Source organism: Corvus moneduloides, chromosome 11, assembly GCF_009650955.1.
Source record: "Corvus moneduloides isolate bCorMon1 chromosome 11, bCorMon1.pri, whole genome shotgun sequence".
In the NCBI taxonomy this organism is placed as follows: Eukaryota; Metazoa; Chordata; class Aves; order Passeriformes; family Corvidae; genus Corvus; species Corvus moneduloides.
The window spans coordinates 15,542,870-15,569,681 of NC_045486.1; the positions used below are offsets into that span (position 1 = coordinate 15,542,870).

At 47.2% G+C, this 26,812-nt stretch overlaps 1 protein-coding gene across 1 annotated transcript in view; it reads right to left on the reverse strand.

Moving 5' to 3' along the window:
* The window catches only part of DNAH1 (dynein axonemal heavy chain 1), a 71,332-nt gene extending 48,571 nt beyond the window's left edge, over positions 1–22,761 (reverse strand). Inside the window, exons 1-17 of the mRNA XM_032121177.1 lie at positions 18,132–22,761; positions 17,500–17,572; positions 14,837–15,011; positions 14,171–14,327; positions 13,502–13,634; positions 12,375–12,533; positions 11,606–11,858; positions 10,201–10,358; positions 9,164–9,375; positions 7,638–7,933; positions 6,490–6,640; positions 5,719–5,912; positions 4,625–4,850; positions 3,882–4,001; positions 3,004–3,086; positions 1,431–1,572; positions 187–342 (exon numbers count right to left, since the gene is read on the reverse strand). Of these exons, the coding sequence (XP_031977068.1) occupies positions 187–342; positions 1,431–1,572; positions 3,004–3,086; positions 3,882–4,001; positions 4,625–4,850; positions 5,719–5,912; positions 6,490–6,640; positions 7,638–7,933; positions 9,164–9,375; positions 10,201–10,358; positions 11,606–11,858; positions 12,375–12,533; positions 13,502–13,634; positions 14,171–14,327; positions 14,837–15,011; positions 17,500–17,572; positions 18,132–18,242 (2,799 nt within the window). The 5' untranslated portion in view covers positions 18,243–22,761. The remainder of the gene's footprint in view (positions 1–186; positions 343–1,430; positions 1,573–3,003; positions 3,087–3,881; positions 4,002–4,624; positions 4,851–5,718; positions 5,913–6,489; positions 6,641–7,637; positions 7,934–9,163; positions 9,376–10,200; positions 10,359–11,605; positions 11,859–12,374; positions 12,534–13,501; positions 13,635–14,170; positions 14,328–14,836; positions 15,012–17,499; positions 17,573–18,131) is intronic.
* Positions 22,762–26,812: the final 4,051 nt, after the last annotated feature.

A 26,812-nucleotide genomic window follows, 5' to 3' on the forward strand; every position in this document is an offset into this window, starting at 1 on the left:
TCTGCAGCCCAGTGGAGTGATGAAGCAGTGTAGTCATTCTACAGGACTGAGGAGCAGTTCCCCAGATAAACCAAAACAGCATGAAGGATTCCTTCCTGAGGAACTATATCTCATTATTTGCTCTACCTACCACCTAGAAATCCCAACAAAGACCAGAGTCCTGTGGGTACAGGACCTGACACTTACATCACTAACTTTCATGCCAAAGAGTCTTTCCCTGTTGTTGTAGAGAACTGCCATTTCCTGAAGCTCCTTCAGCTTCTTCTGGACACCCCTTGCATCGTCAGCCAGCTCATGGGCTTGGTTAACGTCTGACTGGACAGAAAATCCACCTACAGTCAGCTGGAAGAGAAAAGGCAGCCTAAGTTGGGACTCTGAAGCTGAGTGCTGCTTCTAGAGATCTCAGCTTCCTGGTGTGCTCTTTGTTACATTCAAAGGCAAGATTTTTATGCTCACGATTTCCCCTCGCCCCAAACCAATTCAACTTCTGTTCAGACCATGGTGAAAGTGGTGAGGAGGAGCAATAACCACTGGTCAGGTGGAGGAAACTGCAAATGTGATGACCAGCTGCTTGTCTTCTTTGTGACAATAGTTAACCCCCAAGGAATAGGAACAATAATCTGTGCTTAAATTTGATGCTGAATTTATACTGTTATTTGCTACAGAGTCAGTAAAGTGCAAATGATAGCTCTACTAGTCACTCAGCTTGTTTCCAAAAATTGTTTAACAACACATATCTACAGCTTCTCTAATAAATTTTGTGTTTTGTTTTGGTGACTTGGGTTGGTTTGTTTGGTTTGGATTTTGTTCTGGTATTTTGTGTGGGTTTGGTTTTTATTTGCTTGGGTTTTTTGATCCAGTGTTGGGGTATTATCATTTTGGGAACCTGTTTCCAAGATAATCTAGGTCAATGATTACACCTTTCTAAAATGGCTTTTTTCCCCTGAATTTAAGAGTTTCTGAGGAAAAAATAAAATTCAGACTGTTTTAGCAGACACCAGATGTATCTCAGTTCCAAAACTCTGCAATTATTTCAGGGTCTTTTCCCACAAGATGAGTTCCATGGCTGAATGCTGTATTTTCCCCCTTGATGGCAGCGCACCATAGGACATGCTCTGCAGGGAACTGAGTACACAAGAAAGAAAAAGGAGGTGCCAGCGTTGCCCGAGCACCAAGAATTGGAACACTGTATAAACACCTTCTCAATGAAAAATGAGTATTTCTGCAGAGTATTGTCTTTCACACAAAATGGAAAGTCTTAATCAAAAGCCAACAAAAAACCAAGGGAGGGTGTGTTAATATTTGGTCTAACAACACATTCACCTTGAAATTCATCTGAGTAAAATCTCATCTGAAAGTTTCCCACCTGGCTGACCACAAGAGCTTCAAGACCCCCTTCTATGGACAGTTCATTGTCAGGGGCTTAATACCTGCATTTCATCCATTTTGTCTTGAAATGCCTTCTGATCCAAAATCTGCATTTTGCGAAATCTTTCTTCATCCTCAATGTGCTGGAGCCGAATGGCCTCTGAGTCCATAGACATTTTCACTGGCCAGTAACTGGCAGTCCACCTGCATTCACATGATACAAGAAAACAAACAGGGAAAAAAAATAGGAGAAAGAGACAAGCTTTTTGAGCATATGTTTGAAATGCTGAAAATAACAGAATGAGAAAGCGAAATCCCACCAAACAAGGAAGCTTTACAACAACAGAAACACATGTGCTTTCAACAAAACATTTTTTTCCAGCTTGTCTTGTTGATATGCAGTCCTTGTGACTAGGCTATTCAGCTGGAGAGAGCTGGGGAGAAGTGGAGGGCCTTTTTAAAAGGAACAAATCCACTACATTGCTGAAAAGCTAGGAGACAGCAAAATAACAGTTGGCATCCAGAGGGAATGTCTGTCTTTGAATGTATTTGCAAGGAGCTGAAAAAAAAATGGGGTCAGACTCTTGGCTTATGGCTTTTCAGGGCTACTAAAAAAGCCAGTCTCCTGTTAATCAGGGCAGTGAGGGGCCAGCATAACCCAGATGCAGGGAAGCCCAGGATTCTGCAGCGTGCCCTTGGGAGAGCGTTGTAGATCCAGGAGAGGCTGCACAAAGTGGCTACTCATGCCCAGGCAGGTTTCTCAGTTCTTGCTCAGCCATAGCCCACCTATTACTGCCTCCATTTGGACCCTCAGCCTGTGTGCAATGCCAGGTACAAGGTTTGCACATTACACTGGAGGTCACACCCCTCCCAGCACCTGGGGATGCAGCCATCTCCTACTGGTCCTGCCTGCGGCAGATCTGGGCAGCAGGAATACAGCCACGCCTGCTCCAAGCTGGCCTGGGGCTGAGCTGCTTTCCTGCAGCTTCTGTGGGGTTTTTGCACCTTGCACCCCACGTTTCTAGTTTCAGCAGCACTCTGCAGAGACTCAGTCAGGTTGCAGACATACAGGACCAAGTACATGTCATAAGAGAAGTGCTTCCCGGGCTGAGCAAACTTTAGAGCCTTGTAGCTGTGTTTGTGAGCTGACACTGCTATTGGGGCATAGTCAGGCCACATTCTGAATAACAAAACTAAGAGGAGGCTGCTTGGAGAAGAACTGCAGTAATAATAAGGGTTCAGATTCTTTCCTAGTCCTAAGAAAACCCTAGGAGTGTTTCTACCTTAGAAGTGTTCATTTAGTTTCAGACACAGACTAAACCGCACACTTTGAGACCTTGCAAGTATCTCAAAAAAACCCCAAAATCCAAAAAAAAAAACCACCCAGAGGAAAGGGCTTTACTATGTTAAACAGGTTAATAGCTACCAGTTTGCCTTGCCCCAGGCCAGAAGGCAGCATGAACTCACACTTCTTGTCTACGAACTTCATTTCAAGAATTCAGTGCTCATATAGCCTGAGAGACACTTAGAAGTTCTGCAGGAGCCCTTGATAGACACATGGCCCCTGAAGCACTGAGAATGGTAATTGCTGCAAAGAGTCCCACTTTGACGGTGGGAGAAATGCCTTGTGCTCACTTGTCGGTGAAATCTTCTTCAGTAAGACTGTAAAGGAAGTCGTCCATGACCTTGTAATCTTCCATGACTTCCTCAATCAGTTGCTGCACAGGGTGAGAGAAAGAGACAAAAAGTAGACACCTTTAGACCATGCTGATTCCAAGTCTCTGGTGTACACCTCATTTTCATGAGGTGCCTTTGAAGAGCGTTAGTCACACAAGCTTAATGTGATGTGGGCTGCTTCTGTGCTGTGTGAACAGTGGGAATGGATTTACAACCCCTTGTTCTGTGAATGATCGTGCCATCATCACCCTCTGTTCTATGGGAATGAAAAGAAGTGTGACCTAGTGGATAAAGTGCTGGACAGAAATCGAGTGTTTCAGGTTATCCTCCAGGTTCCCTCATTGGCATAGACAAGTCAGCTTACAGCTTGATGCCTTTGTTCCCCATTTGTTCAGCTAGGAAAAGACTTACACTTCAAATAACTTTGAAATAACTCGGTACTGAAATGTCCTATTAGAAAAAATATATTAACAGCAATTTGAGCACTGGGTAACAGAAAGATTTTCCGGAAAACAGCATTCATTTTTAGAAGATAGCTGTTCAGTATACAAATGCAGAATGGATCATGAAGGCAGCAAAATGCACATGTAAGTGTTTTAGGCAAGATTTTTAACTTCTATTTTGTTTTGCAAAGATATTTAAATTTGTGATATGTGTATTTAAAAATACAAATCTTAGGAATTATAAAAATACAAAGCCAGGAATCTCGTGGCATTGCACGCAAAGACGTGCAAGTAAAAAAAATGGAGTTCTGCTTCTGAGACACCACACATTACATTGACAAATTTCCTCCTCACTTCCCTTGAAGTCCCTGTCCAAAGGAGAGCCTGCCCTACCTGCTGCACTGCCAGCTGCTCGGGCACTCCCTTCAGCCAGTCCCGCAGCTCGGTCAGCTCCTCGATGTTCTTTGGTTTCTCATGCATTTTGACGCTGACCGTTTCATATGCCTCACAGATCTGCAGCAGGACCCAGCAAAGACCATCAAAAAGTCACCAATTGCTAATAGGCAAACTGGAAAACCTGCCATGATCCACCCACTTCCCATTCTGAAGGTGGTCTAAGTGATGAGTACACCGCCCTGTTCTGGTTTTTCTTTTCACAGTCTTTTCCCATCCATCTCATTTGAGCTCAAACTGAATGAGACTGCCAAAAGACGAGGAAGAGGAACTGCAGGTATGTAGTGGAAATGATGATAATAACAGATTTAGACAACCAGCTGGCAGAGGCAATTGCCTACATTCCAGTTATCCTCAGAGCAAGCAAAAGGACTTTCCAGTTGTCTACTAGACAGATCTTTTCAATCCACCAACACACTTTTGTAAGATGGCAAGGTCTTGAAGAATTCATCTCATGAGGTACAGCTTTCAGGCATGTAATTTCTTAAGTATATTTAATACTTGATTTGGTTGAGTTTGCATATATCCCCTATAATTTTAATTTTAAATAATCACCCCAGTGAGATCTTTAAAATATCCTCATTAATGCGGCCTTTTGGCCATTTCACAAAAACACAGCAACTTCAAAAGCAGAAGGACAAGACAAGACACAGACAGATAATCCACTGAACCAGGTAACTTACTTTCTGCACCTGAGAATGGAGGGTTTTAGCCAGCATGTCCAACATGGCAGTGGCAAGTGCTTTGTGTTTGTCAGACAGATCATGCCTAATATGTTCTATCCTGACTTGAAAGGGGCCAATGATAATAGAACTAGGTAGAAGGTGGTCCAGGGTCTCCTTTTCAGACAAGTACGTGCTTACTATCTTCATCACCTCCTGGGTAGGTGGAAATTGCTCTTGATAGTCTCTGTAAATTAAAACACCAACAAAAAAATGGCAGTGTAGACCTTAATATTTGAGAATATTTGAGCATCCAGGCTGTTTGTGTCCACTCAAAGGATCAAGACATGAAATTAATGAGGCATACATTTACACAATAGATGTGGAGTGGAATAAGAGCACGAAGTATTTTAGCTGCAGAAAAGGAGTAGAAAAAAGAGATGAAAGAGGAAATACGGCAACAAGAGAGGGAGAGACAAAATAGAAGCACTGGTGTAAACAGGACAGCATCAGGAGGCACTTCAGGGGAGGATAGGCACTTCAGTGTGTTCTGGGGAGAGACAGGACTTTGTCAGATGGGATTTGTAAATTGATTAAGCTGGAATACGAAAAGAGAAAAGGGCTTCATTCCCACTGTTTGGAGAAAACATAATACCTAAACAGAAGTCCCTTAAAGTAACAGAGGCTAAAGGACAGAATAGGTGCAAGGAGTTTTGGCAGTGAAAACAATGAAGTTGAAACAAAAGAAGACATTCTACAGAATGCTATCAGCCTGAGCAGACACTATATGAAGGAGGTCAGAGTCAAGTATGCTAACTGGATTCTCAAACAGGATGATTCATTTTTAGGGCCATTAATATCTCCAATTATACTGACAAGCATGACAGGAATGTGACTGCTGTCAGAGACAGGAAGAAATTCCCAGTGCCACCACCAGTGTCCTCTAAAAGCATGGACTGTCACCCATGACTGAAGGCAGCCTCTGACAGGGGCCTGATCTCACATCTGAGGCACGTGGTCTCAGAACAGGCCCCACACTCTCATGAACATCCACACAACAGCTTCCACAAAGGCTTGTCACTGGGGTCACAGGGGTTTTGTCAGAAGCCACTTACTTTAGGAAGTACTTGATGTCATTGTTATTTATCTCTAAGAACTTCTCATATTTCTTGCCGTAGGCTTCGAGTGGGATCCCAGTCTTCTGAATGGCAGAGCGCAGAGCCTCCCGTAGCTCTTCCACTTCTGGCTCTTGCAAACCCACTGATTTCAGCATGTGGGTGCCTGTGATATCCATGTTCTCCAACACATACTGGAAGGGGAAGAAGAGAGGTCTTTCAGGACTAACAGAGCTAACTGTGCCTCCTCAGGAGAGGGGAAAGGCAATCCCTGGTGGCACCTTTGGGAACTCCTGCAGTCCACACTTCTACACTGTGTCAGGAATTGTTTTATCAGTTTTATGTGCCCCACTCCCCAAAGAATGAGGATCTAAGGAGACAGGGCTTTCACAGTAGCAGACAGAAGGATGCATATGCAGAAGAGACCTGCATCAAACTGACAGAATTGGAAACAATACTATTTCCTTTATGAGTCTGCTTTTACCAGCCACCATGCACTCAGGGCAACCAGAGTGTCCATGTGCCCATAGAACCTGCAACACAAAAGCAGAAATAACCACCAGACAAAAGAGCTATGAGGCTGGGGAGACTGACAAAATCCTATCAGAACAGAACTGCATGAGCACAGTGCTGTACCCAGATTAATTTAACTGAACTCCCAAGTACCCACTTCTGCACCTCTCCCTGAGTACGAGCTCAGGGGTGTCTGTGCTGAGCTGCAATGCACTGACACGTGCACAGCTGTATCACTGTTGATGCACAAGTGTTCACCTGCTCCAGCTGTGGGATAGTGTGAGTCGCCAGGATTCCGCTGTCGAACAGAGCAATGAGGGATGTCTCAAAGCTCTCCACAGAGGGGCTGTAGAGGACGCCACTGCTGTCTAGCTTAATGTTTGTTACAAAGAGTGGATTCCCTTGAGGCCTGTGGTGGGCAGAGATAAGAAAGAACAGGGACGCTTTTTGAGACAACGATACACAACTGTATTGCTCTGGTGCTGATACTAAAATGCCTCCTGGACAGGAAAGGAAAGCAGAGGATAAGAGGACTGTCTCATGCAGATGAAAATATAAAACACTGTGTTCTGAATTTACCATTAAAGACTTTGAGAACCTTTTTCTATCATAGGTGAAGGAACCATCAACCATGACATATCAGGATCCCCAAAAGTCATAACCTTATCTTGAGAACTGGAGCTGCTTTACAGAAAAATCGCATGTGCTCTTCAAACTAGGCATTCAGTATCTCCAATATACTCCTAAAATGCACCTTCTGGAAGTTATATTAGATTTTCCCAATCTTGCATGTGACCAGCACGGCTCAGGATCAGCTGAAGTCAGTGTCAAGACTTCCACTGCCTTAAAGGTAAGAGGCCTCATGGGTGGCAGGGCTTTTTTTTTTCTTTTCTTCTGCCTTTCCATTTCTAAATGTTCCTTCTTTAACACCACAAAAAGCAAAAATCCTTAAATCAATACCCAGTGGAATAAAATTTTAGGCACTGTGATAACCTAAATTTGGTATTTTTCAGAGATCCCAGGTTAGATTCTAATTCTGAGGTTTCATCTAAGAATGAAATTAAGCAGCCATGCTCCTGATATTCTTCCTCCTGGCATCCAGAAAGAATCTAGCAGTAACAATTTGCTCCCGCAAGAATGTTGGAGGTGGCTGGTCTGTAGAACAGTACATCAAAACAGCAGACCTTGGTTCTGATGGGCTGCAGCTGGAAAGCTGTACTAACAGAGCAGCCAGCTCCCTGTCCTTCTTCCATACTCCAGTGAACGTGTCAAGTGGGGGATTAGGGAAAACAGCCCAGCTTAAAGCCCCCATACAGAGCAAAGCTTGCTTGCAAAACAGTAGTTAAAAAGACAACAGCACTATACTTTTCTGCTCTTTCCATCCCTTATTTTTCTTTCTTTCTTACATGTAGGGACTGATGGCGATGTCACTTCCCCATTTCATGTCCTTTGAGCAATTCAGGACACTCTGGCAAGCATCCAGCACAAACTGGGTGAAGCTGATGAGAGATCTCTGGACCAGGTACCGCAGAGAGTCCTGAAGCATGAATCTGATGCGCTCCATCAGCTTACACAGCTTGGACCTCTGGTAGGCATCCCAGTCACTCTGCTCCAGGTCAAACCATTTGCCTGCATTGCTAAGGCTGCTCTTAATCGCAATCTTTACAGTATCGACCCAAGTATCCTTAAGAAATTCCTGAACCTAGGGCAAAGAAAAAAGCACGCTGAGTAATCCTCCGAGGGCTGATGGGAAAACATTATGGCAAGGTGAGCTGCTAACTGGGGCTGCTGGACCTTTCTCTGCTGTGAAAGGAAACTGTTGTCTCAGAGCTGTGGTAGCTAAAAGTAGCTCTCAACCCCCTTCCCCACACATGTGGCATCTGAACCTGGTCATATATCTCCTTCACTGACAAAAGACCCACAAAAAGAAAGCCTGATATTAAAAAGTGGGAGTGCTTTATTCTCTGTTTTATACACACTGTTTCCTTTTTGTTCTCTTTTCTATAGAGCAGTATCCCTGGAGCTGCCTGTGTCAGGGTCCCTCACAAAAAGTTGTGTAGACAGTAGGATGAGCACGTAAAGGACAGAATGCTGTCTTCTCTTGACAAGTGAGAAGAAAGAGCAGAAGACGCCAAGGGCAGCAGCAGTTCGCAGTATTTTAATTTATTAAAAATACCACCACTTCTGCTCCACAGGCAGTTTGCTGTTTGTGTGTAATAAAAGAACCTTAGTCACTGAGTGGATGACAACACTGCCAAGCTGAAACAGCATGGGACTGGGAAGGACCAGCACATTCTCTGCCACTGATTTAGTGTGCAACCTACTCTGTGTGGCCACATCCAGGGTGCCACGTGCTGCCCTCAATCAGAGGACATGAAGATCCTCTGGTGGGCATTACCACAGAGTTGCAAATTTTTGTCCTACTCTATCTGCTGGCATTGCAAGCAGAGTAATTTAATTAAGTACATAAAGAACACAGAGTGTAGAAAAACATTACCCCCGTGAGTGTTTCAGGGGGAATCAAGGATCTTGTGCCTTGCAACTGGATGGATGGGGAAATAAAGAAAAAGAAATAAAAGGGGAAAAAAGAGAAACTTTTGAATGCCAACCAGGACTCATATCTGCATATAAACCAGGTGGAGGAAAGAGGGGCTGCAGCCCTTTATGGCCACTTGTTTAACACATGACTTAAGAGCATGGTCAGCACTGGCTGATCCTAACCAGGAGACTATGACTCTTTCAGCCCATTCTCCCCACACCCCAATAAATTTGACAGGCACATGCAAATTCCTCCCTGCCCCAAACATGATGTCTCCTTCAACAGCTCATCAGTTTCCAGAAAATCAATCTGCAGCTGCTGCATCTGTCTAATACACACTGACAGCACTGCTGGCTGCTCCATGCGGTCACCCCTCACACTTCTTCTGCTCACCTGAGTGAAGGTCTCGGTCTGGATCTTTTCAAATTCCTCCAGAGTGACAGTTTTGGTTAAGGTTGTGTTAAACAGAGACATGACAGCTGCCTTGTTGCACTCATCCTGTACCTGTGCAAGGAGATGGATGACTTCTGGACTGGTCAGGAGTGAGAGAAAGTTGAATTCTCTCTGTTGTTTATGAAAAGGATAGTCTGGGATAGAGACGAGCCCTAGCATCAAAAAAAAAAAAATAATGTCATTGCGTGCAACAGCCATTCCAGCTTCTGTTTTTAGAGTACAGCTCCCTTTGGGAAGCACTTGTGAAAAGGACTCTGCTCTGATGCATAGGCCTTATCATGTAGCAGCTTCAGCAGAGGGCTGGATGAAAGAGGGAGTCTCTGCCCTGCAGCAGAGACCTTCTACAGCCTCCCATTAGGGGCTGAGGTGCTGTCTTGGTGCCTGACCTTCCCAAGGCTTTGGCTCATGAAGTTTCCATGAGAAAGAAAATTGGAACTGAAGAAACTTCCTACTGAGGCTTCAAGGCACAGCTGAGTCATCTCATCTGTGAGAGGCCACTTGTGAACTACCTCAAGGCCTTCCAGCCTTTGGAAGATTGAAGTGCACAAAATATGCCTCCCCCCACCTAGTCTTTCACTGGGGCCATTTTCCTCCTGTTTGGGACTCTAAAAGAGCCTGAGCCCTCTTCCACACCTGAGGCATTTGCCAGCTGGGCACAGCAAAGGCAAGGCAGTCAGCCCCAGCACAGTGCTAAGCTAATCACACTGCCAAACATTTGGTGCCATTAAGGGTACGCTTGCAGAATTACTGCAGCTTAGCTGATGAGTTCAAATGTATTTTAGTGAGGTAACATGAACATGCAAATATACCCTAAAAAAGAGGAGACACGCTCAAAAGTCTCACATAATCTCCTGTTGCTGCCCCTTATGAGCTCTAATCATGACCATGAACCTCAGAGTTCCTACAGCAAACCACGAATCCTATCAAAGACAAGAGGTAACTCCACTGAATTCAAACTGCTTCACTGTGACCCCTACCTTTCTCTGGTGCTTCCTTCTCCTCTTTGTCTGGCAGGGTGACATAAGAAAACATCTGGGGTTTGGAAGCAATGATTCTGTCAAAGCTGATCCTGTTCATGATGTGTTTATACTCTAATTTCACTTCTTTCTCCAGGCTGCTCATATAGTCTAACATGCTGTTACAAGATACAGAAACACTGAGAACCCATGGTGTTTGAGCACAAGTATGTCTGTAGCTTTACCGCAAACTCCACCCCTCCCTCACTCCCTCCCTCCCAAATTTGCTAACCCAGAAGCCCATCTACCACTGAACACATCGGGAGATTTGTGCAGACAATGAAGCAGCCAGCAAAAGTATCAACTGGACTTTTAATGACAGAGGCAAGTGGGGATTGAGGACTGGGACTGTAGCCTTCTTAAGTGTCTTTCAATTCAAAGCAACATCTCCACTGGGGAGGAACATTACAGAGGGAAGGAGAAATAACCACAAACTAAAGAAAATAGCTGGCAGTTCAGGAAAAGTTGGGCTATCCAAGCTGGCCTCCCATTTGCCTCCTTCTGAACATCTCTTGTTGTCCATTTCCTCAGCCAGAACACTCACATTAGTGCTGAAACCCTGCTCTGTTTGCCTTAGGAAGTCATCATCCTTTACCTCAAGCAGGCAGAGTACTTTTCTTTATCCCTGTATTTCTGCTCAGGGAGACTAATTACTCTCCTACTCTCTAGTTCGGGCTGGCAGATCATGCAGGCCTTCACACCTTCCTATTTCTGAGCAGGGCAATCAGTCACGGCTGATTCCCAGCAACACCACCAATGGCTCATGATTCATCAGCCCAGGGACATTAAAATGCCTCCCCGATATGAACTGCATCACAAAGAGATACTCGATTATATCCAGGTGGAGATCTCCTGTTCTGTTTGCCTCCCCCTGTGCAGATCTTCTTTTGATTTGTTTTAGCAGCTGTTAATAGGTAGAAGAGTCACCAGCAGACAATAGCCAGGTCTGTGGAGACAATGGGTGGTCTGCAGATCAGTATAGCAATGTTCTGTTCCTCCAAAGCACAGGGAGACAGCAAGGTCATCCATGCCATTTTTGTCAACCTTCTTGCTGTTGAAGGCCACTTAACTGCAGGTGCAAGCACAGCTTGGTGGGTCTGCATACGGAACCTACTTTATCTGGGAACCCTGACACACCACCCATCCTGCACACGTGCCCCTGGGGCTGCCATCTGCCTACTTCTGCTGCCACTCTGGGCAACAGAGTGGTGTGCTTGTGTGCAGAATGGAAGGCAGGTGAGACCCATGGTCTGTGAGTTGGCTGCTGAAGATCTGCCTCCACTGACACTTCTTTTGTAGCCCTATGGAGTCCCACAACATTTATGGACCAAAGGCTGAGCCCCCAGACAGGTACCTGATGCTTTACCTCGTCTCATCCCTCAGTTTGGGAGTCTGCATAGCCAAGCACCTCATCCTCTGCAGGCTTTTCTCACTGATGCTCTCCACGCCCTCTGTGGCCATGCAGTCCACGTAGAAGTGGTACATGAGCAGCCCCTGCGTCTTCTTGCGCGTGCTGTCGGCAGAGGCCACGCGCTCCGCAAACACCTGGGGATCCTCGGCCAGGAACTGCAGGCAAACTCGTGGCACCCAGTACTGACACGGCAACAATGGAGCTCTTCCTGGGAAAGGAAAGTACAGCTTACAAGAGTCTGCAAGGAAAACAAACCTCAGAATGGCTTGCAGTGCTGACAGCAGCTTTTCAATAGACGGGGTAATTGGGCTGCGTGCAGGAGATCAAAATGAGGGACCAAAGCTGAGGACAGCAAGAGATAAGGGGCATTCCCTTTTAAGAGAACAGTACTTCATTTTAATCTGTCCACATTCCCTTTCAAAATGGCATTGACCCAGAAAGACCAACATTTTACTTTTCTTGAAGGCAGAAGGATGGGAGATGGATTAAAAGGAAAGGTGTCTCCAAAGGCAAAACCTCAAACAGGGTGTCAAATTAAGGTGTGGAGTTCTCTTCCCTGGATGTTTTTTTCAGACAAATTAAACAGACACATATCAAGTGATAACAGTGAAAGGGTTTAAATGACTTCTTGGTGTCCTTCCCATCTCCAGCTAGGAAAAGCATGGATAATGAACTGGCTCTCAGACTATATGACAGCTCCCAAAAGACCTTATTTGAAACACACCTTGAGTTATTCCTCCATTGAGGATGGGTCTCCCTTCCTCATCACGCACCAGACCTTTCTTGTCTGTTTTATGGACCAAGTAGAGCTCTGTCTCCTTGTCATAATCCAGAACACCAACATCAATCCACTCGTAGATCAAGTCCTGGCTTTTGGGGTCCTCTGAGAGAGCCAAGGATTAAAACAGGGTTAGTCCATTCTCCTGGAGGCTACAGCAAATGGACTTTCCAGATCAGAGTGGTGATGCCACAGTCAAATCCACTTGCTCATTTGAATCTCAGTCAATCTCACATCGTTTCTGCTGTGACCAATTAAATAATGAACTTAGGTCTTACAGCTTAGAATTCCCAACTTTTTGCACACACCAGACAGCTATGCATCTATATTGGTATCAATATGGATACAAGTCAGGACAGCATTATGCTGTCCACTCAACCTGAGGAGTTGAGTCAGTGATCAGGTGTGGTGTTCCCCAGGACAGCTGCAAGCAGAACTCAGCCATCACATGCTGGCTGCCCAAGGATACACAGAGCTTATGTTTTATGCTTCAGTTTTGCAGTCAGTCAAGCCTCTGGAGGCTGCTCCAGAGCTGTAGATGCCAGTTCTCATGCTTTAAAGCTATTGCAGATGTGTTAATATGAGCTGCAGCCACGGCTGGACATCAGTACAACCGTACATAGTAATGTCTTCTCATTGAGAAGGCTCCAAATGACGGGAAAACAATGTCCACGTCACTTAATTTGGCCCAGGTTTACTATTTGTATGCTCACTGTAGTCTGAACTTGTCTTCTGATCCTGCACTTGCAGTGAAATCCTGGCAGAACATACTGTGTGGAAGGTACCTAACTCCATGAAGATAGCTATGCACCAATAAAGAGAAATTTTGTCTGTGCTGACGGGAAGTCAAAAGGCAAAGGCTACTTTTAAAAAGTGGGAACAGTCCAGAGCAGGACTGGCAGTCAGTGAGATCGCTCATCTCTTGCTCTGACTGCCTGAGCCTGATCAAAATGAGATATGGCTTTTCTGCTATTCAGAGCTACACTCATCAGAATCTACATGTTCCCTTCTGCTGAAAGGGCCTGTAACTGTTAGTGTTGCCCTGCTTGAGCAGTAACTGATTCAAGTTTTACCATGTCCAAGTACATCATCTGTAGGTAAAAGTGCTTTTCCAGGCACTGGCTTTCTATCAGAAGATCCTGGCTCCAGTCCTAGTGAGATCCACTCTTCTGGAGTTCGACAGTCATATTCATCATTGTCAAATACCTAAAAAGCAAGGACATGAGTGAAATTAAGCTTTACTTCAGAAACAAGAAAACACCCAAATAAAAAATTTCATGAGAGGAAAACATTCAAATTCAGTTCCTAAACGGGCTACAAAATACAGAAACCAGTCCAGGTGCAAAAGCTGTGCTGATCTTTAATCACAGTTTTCTCCCAAACAGCAGTATCTGTACTTCCAGCCCTTTCCTGGGGAGAACAGACCAACACCTGGAAAGGTCTCCTGCAGCAATACTGCTGACTACTGTGCTCAGTAGGAAACATGAGGCACCTTCCCTTTGGACACACAAAGGACAATGAGGAGCACTCTCAAGGACTATCAGTTCTGACAAAAGTTGGGGGCACCCTGCAGAAGATGGTCAGCGTCTTGTAGAGACCCTTCAGAGCCCAAGACAGTTCCAAAGCATTTCCTTGTTTTGTTGCTTGCTGCGTCAATACTGGCTAAGTGTCCTGCCATCCTTAGAAACCTCCTGTGGTATAAGCAAGGAGACAGATCACAAGTACCAAACATGCTCTCTTACCTTTAATGGGAGATAAATGGGAAAGACAGAATCTTTTGTCTCCTCAATAGGTGGAATATTGTCAGGGTCATAGTGCCTTGGCATCAGCTGATTAGAGTCTATCCCCTTGCTGGCTAAGAGCTCAGCAATATCAAAGGTGAGATACAGCCGTCTCCTCCTGGTTTAAATCAGAAGGGAAATAACCATTTGATGTGCCTATAAGCATTCCTATGCCTATGACTCCACTTTTTTACTGTGCACCCCTATCAGTAAAAATATTTTTAGTACACATTGCATTCATGTCTATTTCTTCATTTATAGCACAAAATAATTCAGTGGAAGTGACCTAGAATGATCAATTACTCCAATCTATAAATTATATATGTGTACTACTGTACTAAAATATTATACCCATTATAGAGCATACACAAAACCAGAAATTAAAAAAAGAATGACAAAAAGATGACATAAACACTATATAAAAACATTATTTTCTTCCCTCATCCCAGTGAATTGTCTTTTGCACCCTCTGCAATGTGTGCACGCCTCACTTTGGAGACCATTGCCTTTAAGGATAAGGTTTTCTTAAGGATTTTTGATATGTCATGTCTTGAAAACAAAAACCAACACCCTAACCTGCTGCATCCATTCCACAATGATGCCTGTAGCCATTTTCTGGTTACTTACCTCTCTTCTTCAACCTTCCGAGGGTTTTGCCCTGGAATCCGTTTGAAGGGCATGTGCACTTTGGGCTTAAATGATTGTACAGGGAAATCTGACTCAGTGACATCCTCAGTGGATGGTCCAACCATTTGCTGATCCAGGAGACTTTTGAAGTTCCCAGGCAGCTTCAATTTTGTAACTAAGAGACAAAGAGAAACACATGTCTGAAACCACCAGGCATCGCTTTGCTTTACATTCACACACAAACGAGGACTCTGCTGTCTACTGGGTTGCAGAAGTCACTTCACTAGATTTATAAGAGAAATCAAGCAGACATCAAATTAGAAACAGAAAGACAGACCTTTTTTCCCCCTGCTACAATATGTGATTGTGGTTTTCCAGTATCAAAATGATGGCATAGAAGAAACCTCCACTGAGGATTACTGTCATGCAGATTTTTAGGGGGCAAGGCACTGACCCAGCTCTGAGGAGCTCTGTTTTGTTCCCAGCTTTGCTATGGACTCTCTACATGATAGTGGGCAAGTTACTGTCTCCAGTGCACAGCTTCCATCACCCTCGGAAAGGGATGAGATTCCCCTGCCTCTCTGGGGGGCCCTGAGACCAAGAGTCAGTCATAGCTGGGAGGAACTTGGTCAAGGTGGTGATAAAGGGCTTATGAATATTGCAGGGCAAAAGAAGTTGCTCAGGTCATCTTTGTCTGCTGAAGTGCCTATTCACACCTTGGGACAAACCTCTATCTTCTCAGCTTTTGCTCAAGCAAACCACCCACTCACATCAGCAATGGTGTGAGAAAAAAATGAGTTAAACAGCCAACAATCTCACCATTTGGCCAGAAGTTTTCAACAGAAATTTGGACTAAGCAAAAAGTATACCTTTCCAATAACTGGCAGAAATTAAACCATGTCATTTACCCCATAAATAAACCAAATTGTTTATATTGCTAAACAAGTTGCAAATAATAGAACAGCAGCAAACTGGGAATTTGAAGCTTAACCTAAATTAAGTAATTGCATGCAGGCTTTAAAAAGCACTATTCCCTAGACAGAGCTAAGCATTGAACTAAAAATAGATTTTAGTGGAGTGAGAGATTTTCCTTTGATGAACTTTCACACTCTATCATGGAGAAACTTAAGGTACTGATTTGTAATTGGGTATTTTGAATGTCAAGCTTTGAACCCAATTGTTCACTGTATTGCATGTGCTTCTGGAGTCATGGATGTGACCCTTGATTTAAAAGCAATTGTGCAGAGCAGCCAATAATGCTAAAGCCAGACATTTCAGGATGGTTAGGTACAGCAAGGCTCTTCTAAGAGGTCATTCCTTGTCCTTCTTAAATGGCCCCTGACTCAACCCTTGTAGCTATATGTTGTCTGCTTAGAGACTAAAGGAAATGGCCACTAACTGGCTCCACTTTCTCTATTTCCCTCCCTCAGGAAGGGCAGCTAGCCTGGCACGAATGTGCTCTTAAACACTTGCATGGTCCACAACATAGTTTTGAGGAATCCCTAAAATGCAGCTCTTGAGCCTCGTGTGCATCTCTTGCTTGGGGTCTTTACAGACTGGCCCTGATTTGTATTTGTTGTCAAGGAGCACAGCTGTTCCAATTTAGTCACTTCATTGTTGCTAAATCCATGCACCATCCATTATGGCACTTTGTGCACTATCAACTATTTATGTCAATATTTAGTGTTTCATTTGCATTTACATTTCCAACCTGATGGCTTCTTCCCCCTTGAAGAAGCAGCAGATCATAAATAGAGTTCTGTCTCCACTTGTTAAAGATGAGTCTAGCTTGTCAAGATTCACTTGAGGAAGCAGTCATTTGTCCTCACTCATGAAAATAAATGTCACATCTAAGCACAGGAGGGTGGTATATACAGTTCCCATCTTTCTCTAAAATCCTCTCACACACACAGTTTCTTCCCACCCGCTGCCAGTCTATGATCCATATCCCCAGGAGTGCTCTAGGGGCCAGGAGAGTGCTGGCAAACCTTCAACCATTCTCTGTTCCTATATTTGAGCATCCATGACACAAGTGCTTGTAAGCAGGTGGCACCAGCAGCTCTGTACACACAGAGAGCCCTTGCATCTAGAGAGAACAATCTGCTCTGGGGTGCAGCTGGGTGTAGAATAAATAAATGAGAGAAGACTGTGATTTTGGCTATGGGTACCTAAATCCCAAATACAGCTCTCACAGGCAGGTCCCATTTTTTGGGGTTGCCATGTGCAGGGCCAGCAGTTTAACTTGATGATCGTTGTGGGTCCCTTCTAACTCAGGATATTCTATGATTTTCACAGTAAAGGGACATTGCTGGCTCCATGCACAGTAAGAACACATGCAAATTCAGTGTTCTCCTGGCAGTAGGACCAGAACTCCCACAGGCACCAGCACAGTCCACCCTGAACTCTGGGGTAAGTGGATATATCCAGGAGAAAAGGAAGAATGGTTTTACCACCCACTCAGATCACTTTGCTGCACCTCTAAACGAAATTCACTTTTCATGGGATATTCAAGCAGCTCAGCACCGTTCCTGAGCACTGAGAGGAAAATGAAAGCAGAGCATGAACCCAGAGGCAGCAGCCTAATTCCCAGCATGACCACTGTAGACAACCTTAAACAGTTATAGCCCAGTTTCCTGCCCCACCCGCTCCCTCAGTGTATTTACCTTTAGGGGTGTGCTGCTCCAGGTCCGCCTGGCTCACCAAAGACTGGGACACACGCGGGCCAGCAGAAGCACCCTGGAATGTGAGAGAAGTGTCAGAGCACAGTCATGACACAGTGTGAGTGGGGGTCACAGAAGTCCAGAGAGAAAGTGTGACTCTAAGACTGACTTTACCAAATCTTTAGGAACAACTGAGACTGTGAGTAGTGGTCAGAAAAGGCTCAGAGACAGAAATACTTGAAAAGTTCAGCCCAGTGCACAGGGGCAGGGGATCTGCCAGCAGCATGTGGCCTGATGTCAGCTTAAGATGTTGACTGGGGGCTCATTAGGCAGCCAGTCATTAGGGTTTTATTACCAAATATCACCTGCAGTCACAACCACAAGCCTGCCCTGCTGTACTGGCATCCTAAATCCAGGCAATCGTGACAGTGCTGTCACTGGCTACTGAGGAAGGCAGCACAGCTCTGAGCAGGATATGCCTCATGGCTTCACTTTGTAAAGGTCAAGGCACAAAGGCGTCTGAGCAAAGGAAGTGCTAGGACCTGAGGTGAAACCTATATGTGTCCACACCAGCTGTACCATCAGTCTTCCCCTTTTGGGACAGTGCTGGAAAAAGAACTGCTCTTTTCACTTACCCCTGAGCTACTGGAGGTTCTTAGAGTAGGGACACCAGCAGAAGCCTCATTGCTGGTACTGGGACGGCTCCTACTCAGAAAATTCCTCAATTCCTTCCTTGCTTTCTCCATCTTCTCAGGAGAACAATGCTGTGACGTAACCCTGGGCTTGCTACGAGTGGAAAGACATTGAGCCTGTCACACACTGTATCTTTGGCACGCCTCCACACCCTCCCACAGTGCTGGATATCCTTGACTTGCTACGATGAGTGGGTAACACGGAAGGTTCGATCCCCTGATTCGATACCAACCACTGCATTCACAGCCTGGGGGCCATCAGACTCACGTGGCTGCCTCAATGGCTCACTAACTCTGGAGAAAGAGACCATTTTATTATTCCAGATGGGGTTTGGAGTGGGAAGACCAGCAGCATACACAAGAAAAGCTGCTTTCCTTAAGCAGCAGGGGCTTCCCGGATCCGTGGCAGCGTTCAAAAGGCTGCCAGGAGAATTTGAGTGAACTGGGACTACAGAAGAAGTACTACTTTTGCTGCACCCAAATCCCTTAAAAACCTTGTCACACTTGACTCCAGTGGGAGTAGCCTAGGATACCAATGCAGCTACTTCCAGGTCTAAGTCTGCCTCTTCCATTTAAATAATTCACAACAGATATTTAAGCATCACCTAACACATATTAAAATATAGCTAGAAGCTCCCCTCTTTCTCCTCCTGCAGGGGATATTTTTGCTCAGCTCACAAATAATTTCTGCTCTTCCACCTTGGGAGATGCAAGTCCAGGCAAATATCACAGCTGTACATCTTTATTTTACAAAAACCTTTGTGCACTGAGAGATACCAGTTAAGAACAGCTCTCAGACTTCTGGCAGGAGGATAATGCAACCCTTGATTTTAGGCTTGTCTAAACACAGAGATGACTATTGTAACTAATTAGAACAGCTAAAGTGACACAAACCCCTCCAGCCTGCGCACACATGCACTGATATAATGATGTACACATACCTGTGTAGCTTATTCCTATAAATTATGAGTCAAAGCTCTCCATGGTGTCTCTCAAAGGTACTCCAAGGCCAATACAGCTTACTGATCAATTCCTGCTCAGGGCTAGACCCAGACTCCTTATCCAGCCCTACTTGACTTGTGGTTTGTCTCCTGAACCCTTGCTAGGACCTTTCTTACTTCTGGTAGCTCTGCAGTAGGAGTCTTCCAGCTTCCCACAGCTAAGCACTGCAAAGACCTTGCCTGGTCTTGCAGGCCACAGCTGGCACAGTACTTGTCTGGAGTCTCATCCTGACCTGCAGACAACACCACAGAACCCCTTCCTGCCATGCCCTCTCTGCTCTGCTCTTGAATGGAGTGAAAACTCTGCTCGCCCTATACTCTTGATGAGAGAGGGCAATCTTTTCACAATTTCACCTTGCTGCCTGTCTGTGAGAATGAATCGGGTACAGGCAACAGGGAAAGCATTACATGCATGCCGGAGATCAGAGGGAATAACTGTGCTGGTTTATTACTGCAGGTTCAAGCCAGTGCACAATTTTGAGAGGTTGAATCAAAAAAGAAATCAGATAATAAATCAAGGTTACCATGATGCGAATCTTTTAAGTGAAATGGAGTAAACAAACAGCTTGGAAAGACCTGGGAGATGAGATCAATAATACCCCCTCCCCTCCCTCAAGCTAGAAAATCTCAAATCTCTCTCCTCTCAGCTTTGCTTTGGCATGGCAACTGGAACCTCACACCCTGAAGAATGAATTTTCCATGGAGGATTTTGTTTTTATTAGCTATTTTATGCTCTGGCCATATCTATTTTAGCAGCCCAGCAGGACTGATTGGAATCAGCCAAGATCCAAGGATTCCTGATGAATCACTGCTGGACTCTTTCGTGCCTGCTGCACCGGCACCGAGAACAGCAGCAAGGCAGAACGACCCTGTGGTGCCTCTCCTGATGTGTCACCTGAGCGTCCTCTTCTTGGCAGCAGGGCCAACATGGTAACATGTACTTTTGCCTCTTAGGACCAGAATCCTAAACCCATCCAATTAAAGAAGCTAGCTCCAGGACACAAGGTTCATCTGAACCTGTAGTAGGGGTGAGTGACTGAACCCACTACCAGTTTAGCAGGACTGGCAATCTCTGCCTAGAACCAAAATAATGTGGCTGCTGCCCATGACAGACAAGTTCCCATGACTGGGGAAAGGTGTACCAAGCCAGCCCACAGCAGGCCTAATTCTTTGCCACTTTGCTCTCTGTGTACTCACTCACACTTCTGTAAAAGTCCTTCCTGAGCACTTATGTCAAAATAAAACAAACCCCTACTCAGTGTCCAGATCAAAAACATCCATCATGTTCTCCCAGCTGCACAGAGGGGAGGTCCTGTGTTTGCAACTGCAATAAAACCTGACACACATCACTTAAAATAAAGAACAAAACCAAGCATCCAAAGTTTTCCCAGCAATTCCCCAAACAAATCAGTAAAACAGCTTGTCTGAGAGCACTAAAGCTGATGCAGATATGGGAGAGCTGCTAAGCACAAAGGGAATCCTACTCTCCTGCCACCCCAGCTACTGGGATGTGTCTGGGTTTTCCAGCAGGGAGGTTTCCCAGAGCATGGTGGCGAGCTCGCTTCAGTGCCAGCCTCCAGCTAGTAGGTGGTTTGGTTGGTCCCATCCACCTCTCAGGAATGGTCTGCAGGCTGGTTTCAAAGACAAGAAGAGAGACCCTCTCACTTTTATTCAGCCTAGCTACTGAGTCAAGGAGTTGACTACAGAGCAGTTCCCTCTTTCCAAGCTTCCAACGCCAACAGCCTTTCCACCCCCCAAAAGAATGAGCAGCATGCAGACCTAGGGCTGTCCTCCCCTCCCTCCATCCAGGGGTGACCCTAGACCCTCATCCCTGGGCAGCAGAGCTTGGCATGGACTGCCAGGGCTTACAGGAGAGAACACCTTCCATCCTGCAGCGAGCACACAATGGCAGTTCAAGCTTTCAGCCAGCTCTGCTACAGCACTTGCTGATGGTACCACATAGCTTTTGCTCAAGAATTCCTTGGTTGTCCGAGGGATCCTGAGGAAGAGCAGTGAAACTGCCCAGTGCCCCGTCACACTCCAGCTCGGGACAGGAGGCCGGATACCTGCCACATTCACAGCCTTCAATCCCTTCCTACTTGGAGCACTTTCCTCAGGACTGAAGCTTTCCTTTGACAAGGAGAGGTACAAAGGTGGAGGAAACAGGAGTCCAGCTCGTTGCAAGTAGGTGAGATGTCTTCCTTAAAGCAGCTTCTCTGCCCTCCTCAGTAACCCTTCTCTCCCCCCGGCCCCTGCACACCTGGGAGCCTCTCCCTGTTCTTCGCTGGCTAACATCTGCCTGGCACCAAGCTGTCCCAGCTTCAGCTCTAAAACCTTTTCCCGACTGCTGAAACACCTATCTGTGCATTAGTTCAGTCATGCTCCCTCACACCTGAAAAGCATGTTTCCTAGACATACCAGGTACTATTTATGCTAAATTGAACTATTCAAAGTGAGAGCATATTCTTATGGCACTGCTGACACAACATTAGCTACAGCGTCTGTGTGTCATTGTGGCAAAACTATAATTACAATTTCTCGGTAAATCGAGGCTTTACACATCCACAAAGTCAAACTCCCACATGTCTTGCTCAACGTCTGGTACAAGCTTTTTGATCTGTTGCCTCTACTTCAATTCTTTGATGCAAAGCTTTGACAAAATGGGACTCTTTTCTTTCAAATCAGGTTCAAAATGGCTAAAAATTGCAACAGAGCAAGAGAATAGTACTTTAAATATCATCTAACCCCTAAGCAAAACCGCAGATGGAAATCTAGCATTTATCTAAAATCTATTTATCTGTGCATAGCCAGAACCCCAGCTACTAGACCATCTGGACACCAACATGCAGAAATTCCTTCTTGCTATAATTTAAGCCACACAAGGTAAGCTCAGACAAGGTGATGCATTCTCAACAAACTGCTTTAAACATTATCCTGTACTTCAAATCCCTTCTACCTTAAAAAGCGAGTTGACAGTAATTTCGAGTTTTATAGCAGCCCATTCCCTCCAACAATTTGCAAGGGTTTAAAATGGATTTTCCTCTGGGTTTTTAAGTGCATTCTTTTCCCCACGGGAAAGCACCACGCAAGCACCGCGCGAACAGGGGGGAGCAGCACAGGCGGACGGCGGCCAGCGCTGCTCGGCACGGCCCGGGCTCGGCGGCACGGCCTGGGCTTACAGCCACGGTGGGTGCTGCAGGACACCCCTCCGAGCATTTGCACCGCGACTCCAACAACGTCGGTGTCATTTACGAAGCACAACACGGATCAAACAAGCGCTGCTGTTGGTTCCATTTCCGAAAGACCCCGGCTGCGGGAGGAGCAGCCCAGGGGCTGTTAACGTGCGACGTGTGGCGATGGGGCAGCGCCAGGAGCAGCTCCCGGCGCCCAGCCCGTGCACCAGCCGCGGGGACGCCCCGCTCCCAATGCTCCGAGGAATCCTGGCCTGCCCGACACCTCCAGTGTCCTGGAAGCACGAGGGGACTCCCTCATGAGCCACCTGCGCGCCCGCCCTCCCGGCGCAGCCCGGCGGGGCCCGCTGCAGCCCCCGAGCCCCTCCTCGGAGCCCGCAGCCCCAGGCCCGCTCCGGGGGCCGGCGGGGCCCTGCCCGGCCCTGCCTGCGGGCGGTACGCACCGAGCGACCCGAGTCCGCCCCGACGCCGCACGCGTTGCCACGGGAGCAGGGGCGGGCAGAAAGCTCCGGCTGGAGACTCCGGCTCCCCCCCCTGCGCGGGCCGTTGGGCTGGTCCGGAGGAGGCGCGGGGCAGCGCGGGCCGGGCAACGCCACGCCCGAGCCGGGGGGGAGCGCCCTCCTGGGAAGGCGGGGTGTGCCCCAAGGTGCAGCTGCCAGCGTGGGGCTGTGCAGAGCCGCCGGTGCCGCCCAGAGCCGCCACCGAGCCACCGCAGGGACGCCGCAAAGCTCCCGGTGCCACTTCAGCTGCTGCCGCAGGGACGTCGCAGAGACCTGGAGCCACCTAAGAATCACCACCACGGAGTTGCCACTGGCGTCTCTGAGTTGCCGCAACGGAGACACCACAGAGCCTCCCCTGTGGGTGACTCCCACTGAGTCACCATACTAGGGCCAACGCAGAGCTGCCACCACCAGAGGCTACCGCTGTGGAGCACTGCCACCGAGCCACCACCAACCCGTGCCTTCCCGGGCTGCCAGCCCCAGGGTGCGGGTGCTCGGCCATCCCAGCAAGGAGCCACCGAGTGCCACTGGGGACAGCCCCCGTTCCCCATGCGAGGAAGGCGAGGGGCTGGATAACTGCTGTTCCAGTGCCACCTTCCGCACCAGCTGACTGCCAGCCCTGCCGGCCACTGTCCAGGAAGGTCCAGCAGATCCTTCCTCCATCCCATCCCCAAAACCAGTGCAGGCGGGGAGGGTGCTGATGTAGAGCTGCACGATGGCTTGTCTAACTCAGCCTTGTGTACTCGTGAAGGTCTTGAGCTAAAAGACCATGTTGGGTGGGGATGGGGGACTACTGGCCCTGGAGAACATGTCATCCCTGCAGAAGGAGAAGTGGCACTGAGGCATTGAGTCCTGTTGAACAGGGACCAACAAGCTGGTCCCCCACAGAGAGAATGGTGGGGAAGGGACAAGCAGTGCCATCCCTGCAGGGGAGTGAGGAAGAACAGGTTTGGATTCTTTTGCGGGAGAGGAAGGAGGTGGAAGAGCAGAGAGGAAAAGATTTAAAGAGGAAAAAAACCCAAGCGATAAGAGATCTTCTGTGAAGGAGTACAAAGGGCAGAGGAGGAGGAGGAAAGGATGAAACAGGAGATGAGTGGAGGCTCCTGCAGGAGGAGAGCTGTGGTAGGTGGGTGGGCAGGGGCTGGTTCATAGCTCTTTTGAGACCCCCAATCCCTGCTGGCCCTGTCCAGGCTGACAGTAAGTCCTGCTGCTTCCCAGCTCTGCACCTGGGAGAGGTGCAAGTCCTAGAATGCAGGGCCAGAGGAGCAGGACAACACAGCTGGCCCAAGGGATGCCCACATGGCCTTGTGTGTGGGCAGAGAATTAGACAAAGAGGCACCAGGATGGGGGGCATGCCATGGGGAGGCAGAAGAGCCCAGGCCACGAGCACTGGCTCCTCTCCCTGCCTGGGTACCTGCCAGGGGCAAAGGGCCTGGTAGTCAAGGGTGGTGAGGCATTTGTGCCATCTGAAAATTTGCATGTAAGGAGATGTGAGGTTTGGACAGAGAAAGGTGGGACAGATAGAGCTTCAGAGAAGAAGCACAAGCTTCTCCAGATAAGCAAGCTCCCTCCCAGCAATGCTCAGCTGCTGCCAAGGTGTTCACAGGATCAGTCCCACGCAGCAAGGAGGTCTCTGGGTGGATTTTCACTCCAGGCTGAGCTGCTCCCAGCCCCACTGAAAGCAGCGGATGCTGGAGAAACTCCCAGGTGAACGTCCTCTGTCATATTGCTGGCCTCATCGCTTTACTTAAGTAAGGAGTGGTGCTGGCTTGCCTCAATTATGTTTGATATAATTACAGCTCTTGCTGGAGTTCCCTGGAGTCACATCCCAGATGGCTTCTCTGATTGAGAGGAAACAATGGTGGAGCCCCGTTGCCCTTTGCATGGGAAAAATATGCATCTGTTTCATGCTGGCTTCATCCCCCCTGCCATGGGCTGGGATTCACAGCAGGTCTTGCTCTCTCTGTGGTCAGCTGGGCTTCATTTTTGACCAGGCTTTCAAAGTTCACCACAAAATGCTTCAGCAAGTCAGGAGGTGAAAGCCCCACTGATTTGACTGACTGGGCCTTCACAAACCCATCAGGCCAGAACAGAAAGCAGACAGGTGTGTGAGCCATGTGCTCTCCACCCATGTGCTGCCATGTCTGATCCATTCCCTGACCCGCTTTCAAAAGGCCTTTCTGCTTCTCCAGAGACTTGCTCCCAGGTGTTGCAGCAGGATTTGCTGGCAGTGTGTTCTGCTTCCATGGGTGCTCCTTTAGCCCAGGAAGACCGGGCAGGGGAATGTGGTACCCACTTGCAAAGGGCAGGTCCAAAATGGCAGTGGTGGTGGTTGGCACAGCCAAGCCATCTCTGTGCTTTCACCTTCTTATATCAGTCTGAGCTGAGATCCTGTCCCCAGCTGGGCCAGCACAAAAGGTTTAGTGGTGTCTTTCTTCTGACAGTTCTTCTTAGTGCTCCTTTTCTACCATGGGCTCTTTTGAGGCCACAGATTCATCCATACTTACAGGTGATGCTGACTTCCCAAGAAAACAGTTCTCCAAGAAGAGGTTCCTGAGTCCCTGCTGAAACACACTGGTCAGTGACTTACCCAGTATTTTTCTTAGTGCAAGGCTGTTTTGGAGAAGGAATACACTACTCTCCCTGTCTCCTGTCACACGACTGGAGTGAAAGCATGAGCAAAGGTTAGCAGAGTCTGGACTCACAGGGAGGGAGAGAACTCTCCTTTCACACAGCTACCAGACATGAGAATTAAACCGGTTTCAGTAGATGTTAGGGTGTGAGCTGGCACTGGAAAGGAGAAATATGTTAAACATGCTAGTGGCTCATTCTGTCTCTGAGGCTCTTTTCTGACTGAAGAGCCCAGCTTTTCTCCTACTTGGTCTGAGCTGTTGGAGCTACTTTTCATGCCCTGCACTTTCACACATTTGTCTCTCATGCATCTATCCCAATCCAGTAGCCCAGGAAACCATATATCACACCACAACTCGCTTCTACAGAGAACAGCCTTCCCTTAGTTATGGGAGGAATAATAAAATAGCAAAAATCCCAGCTTCTGTGGACCTTGGAGATGATGTGCTGGTTGTTTTGTTCCATCACTTGCACCTACCCCCTACTGTGGGTGGCAGGCCCCATCAGATTTAGCAGTGTTTCCATACCCACCCCACACACATTTTGCTGAAGGTGTAAATGATCCTTAAAGCACAAGGCCACTAGAGAATAAGGCCCTAGATTTCTCTGTCTCCACACCTACATGTGTTCCCACACACAAGATACAGCATTAATCTAGCGTAAAACACCACACGTTGACAATGCTGCCAGTACTTTTGACAAAGTCCTCAGATTGAACTCCGAGACACAAAGCCATGAGAAAGCCATAAAGCAGGGAGAGTCAGGACAAGGTCTGGCTTCTTGTTGCCTGAGCACTTCTCTTGAAGGGGCAGGTTGATTCTGGGGAGGTGATATCAAGCCAGATTCTCTTTATATTCCTGCTGCTTTCAAAAGCTCTCTTGACACAAGGCTGTTACCTTGAATTCGGTCAGGTTGGGACCAGTGAGCAGTTTGTAGCTGCAAGTTCTGTACTTTCCAGCCAGCTTTTGCTTCAGAAAGCGAATGAGACTTTGACTCTGATGGTGACATTCTTGTTAGTCTCCACCACTGTGCCACAGTACATCATCTCCCCAGGGCGTGTTCTCTCACACTGGGGATCACACCATTAACCCAGCCGGAAGGCTTCCCCGGGGAATTTGCAGGCAGAGGTTACTTCCCCAAGGAAGACAGACAAAATGTGCGGGGCTCTCCAGAAGGAGGAAGATGACAGTGAGGATTACCAGGGCCAAGCCTGAGCAGGCAGGGAGTGGTGGGGATGGAGAAAATAAACAAGCCTCAGTGATGAGAGCTCAGCAGCGGTGGGCAGAGGAGCTTGCAGTAGC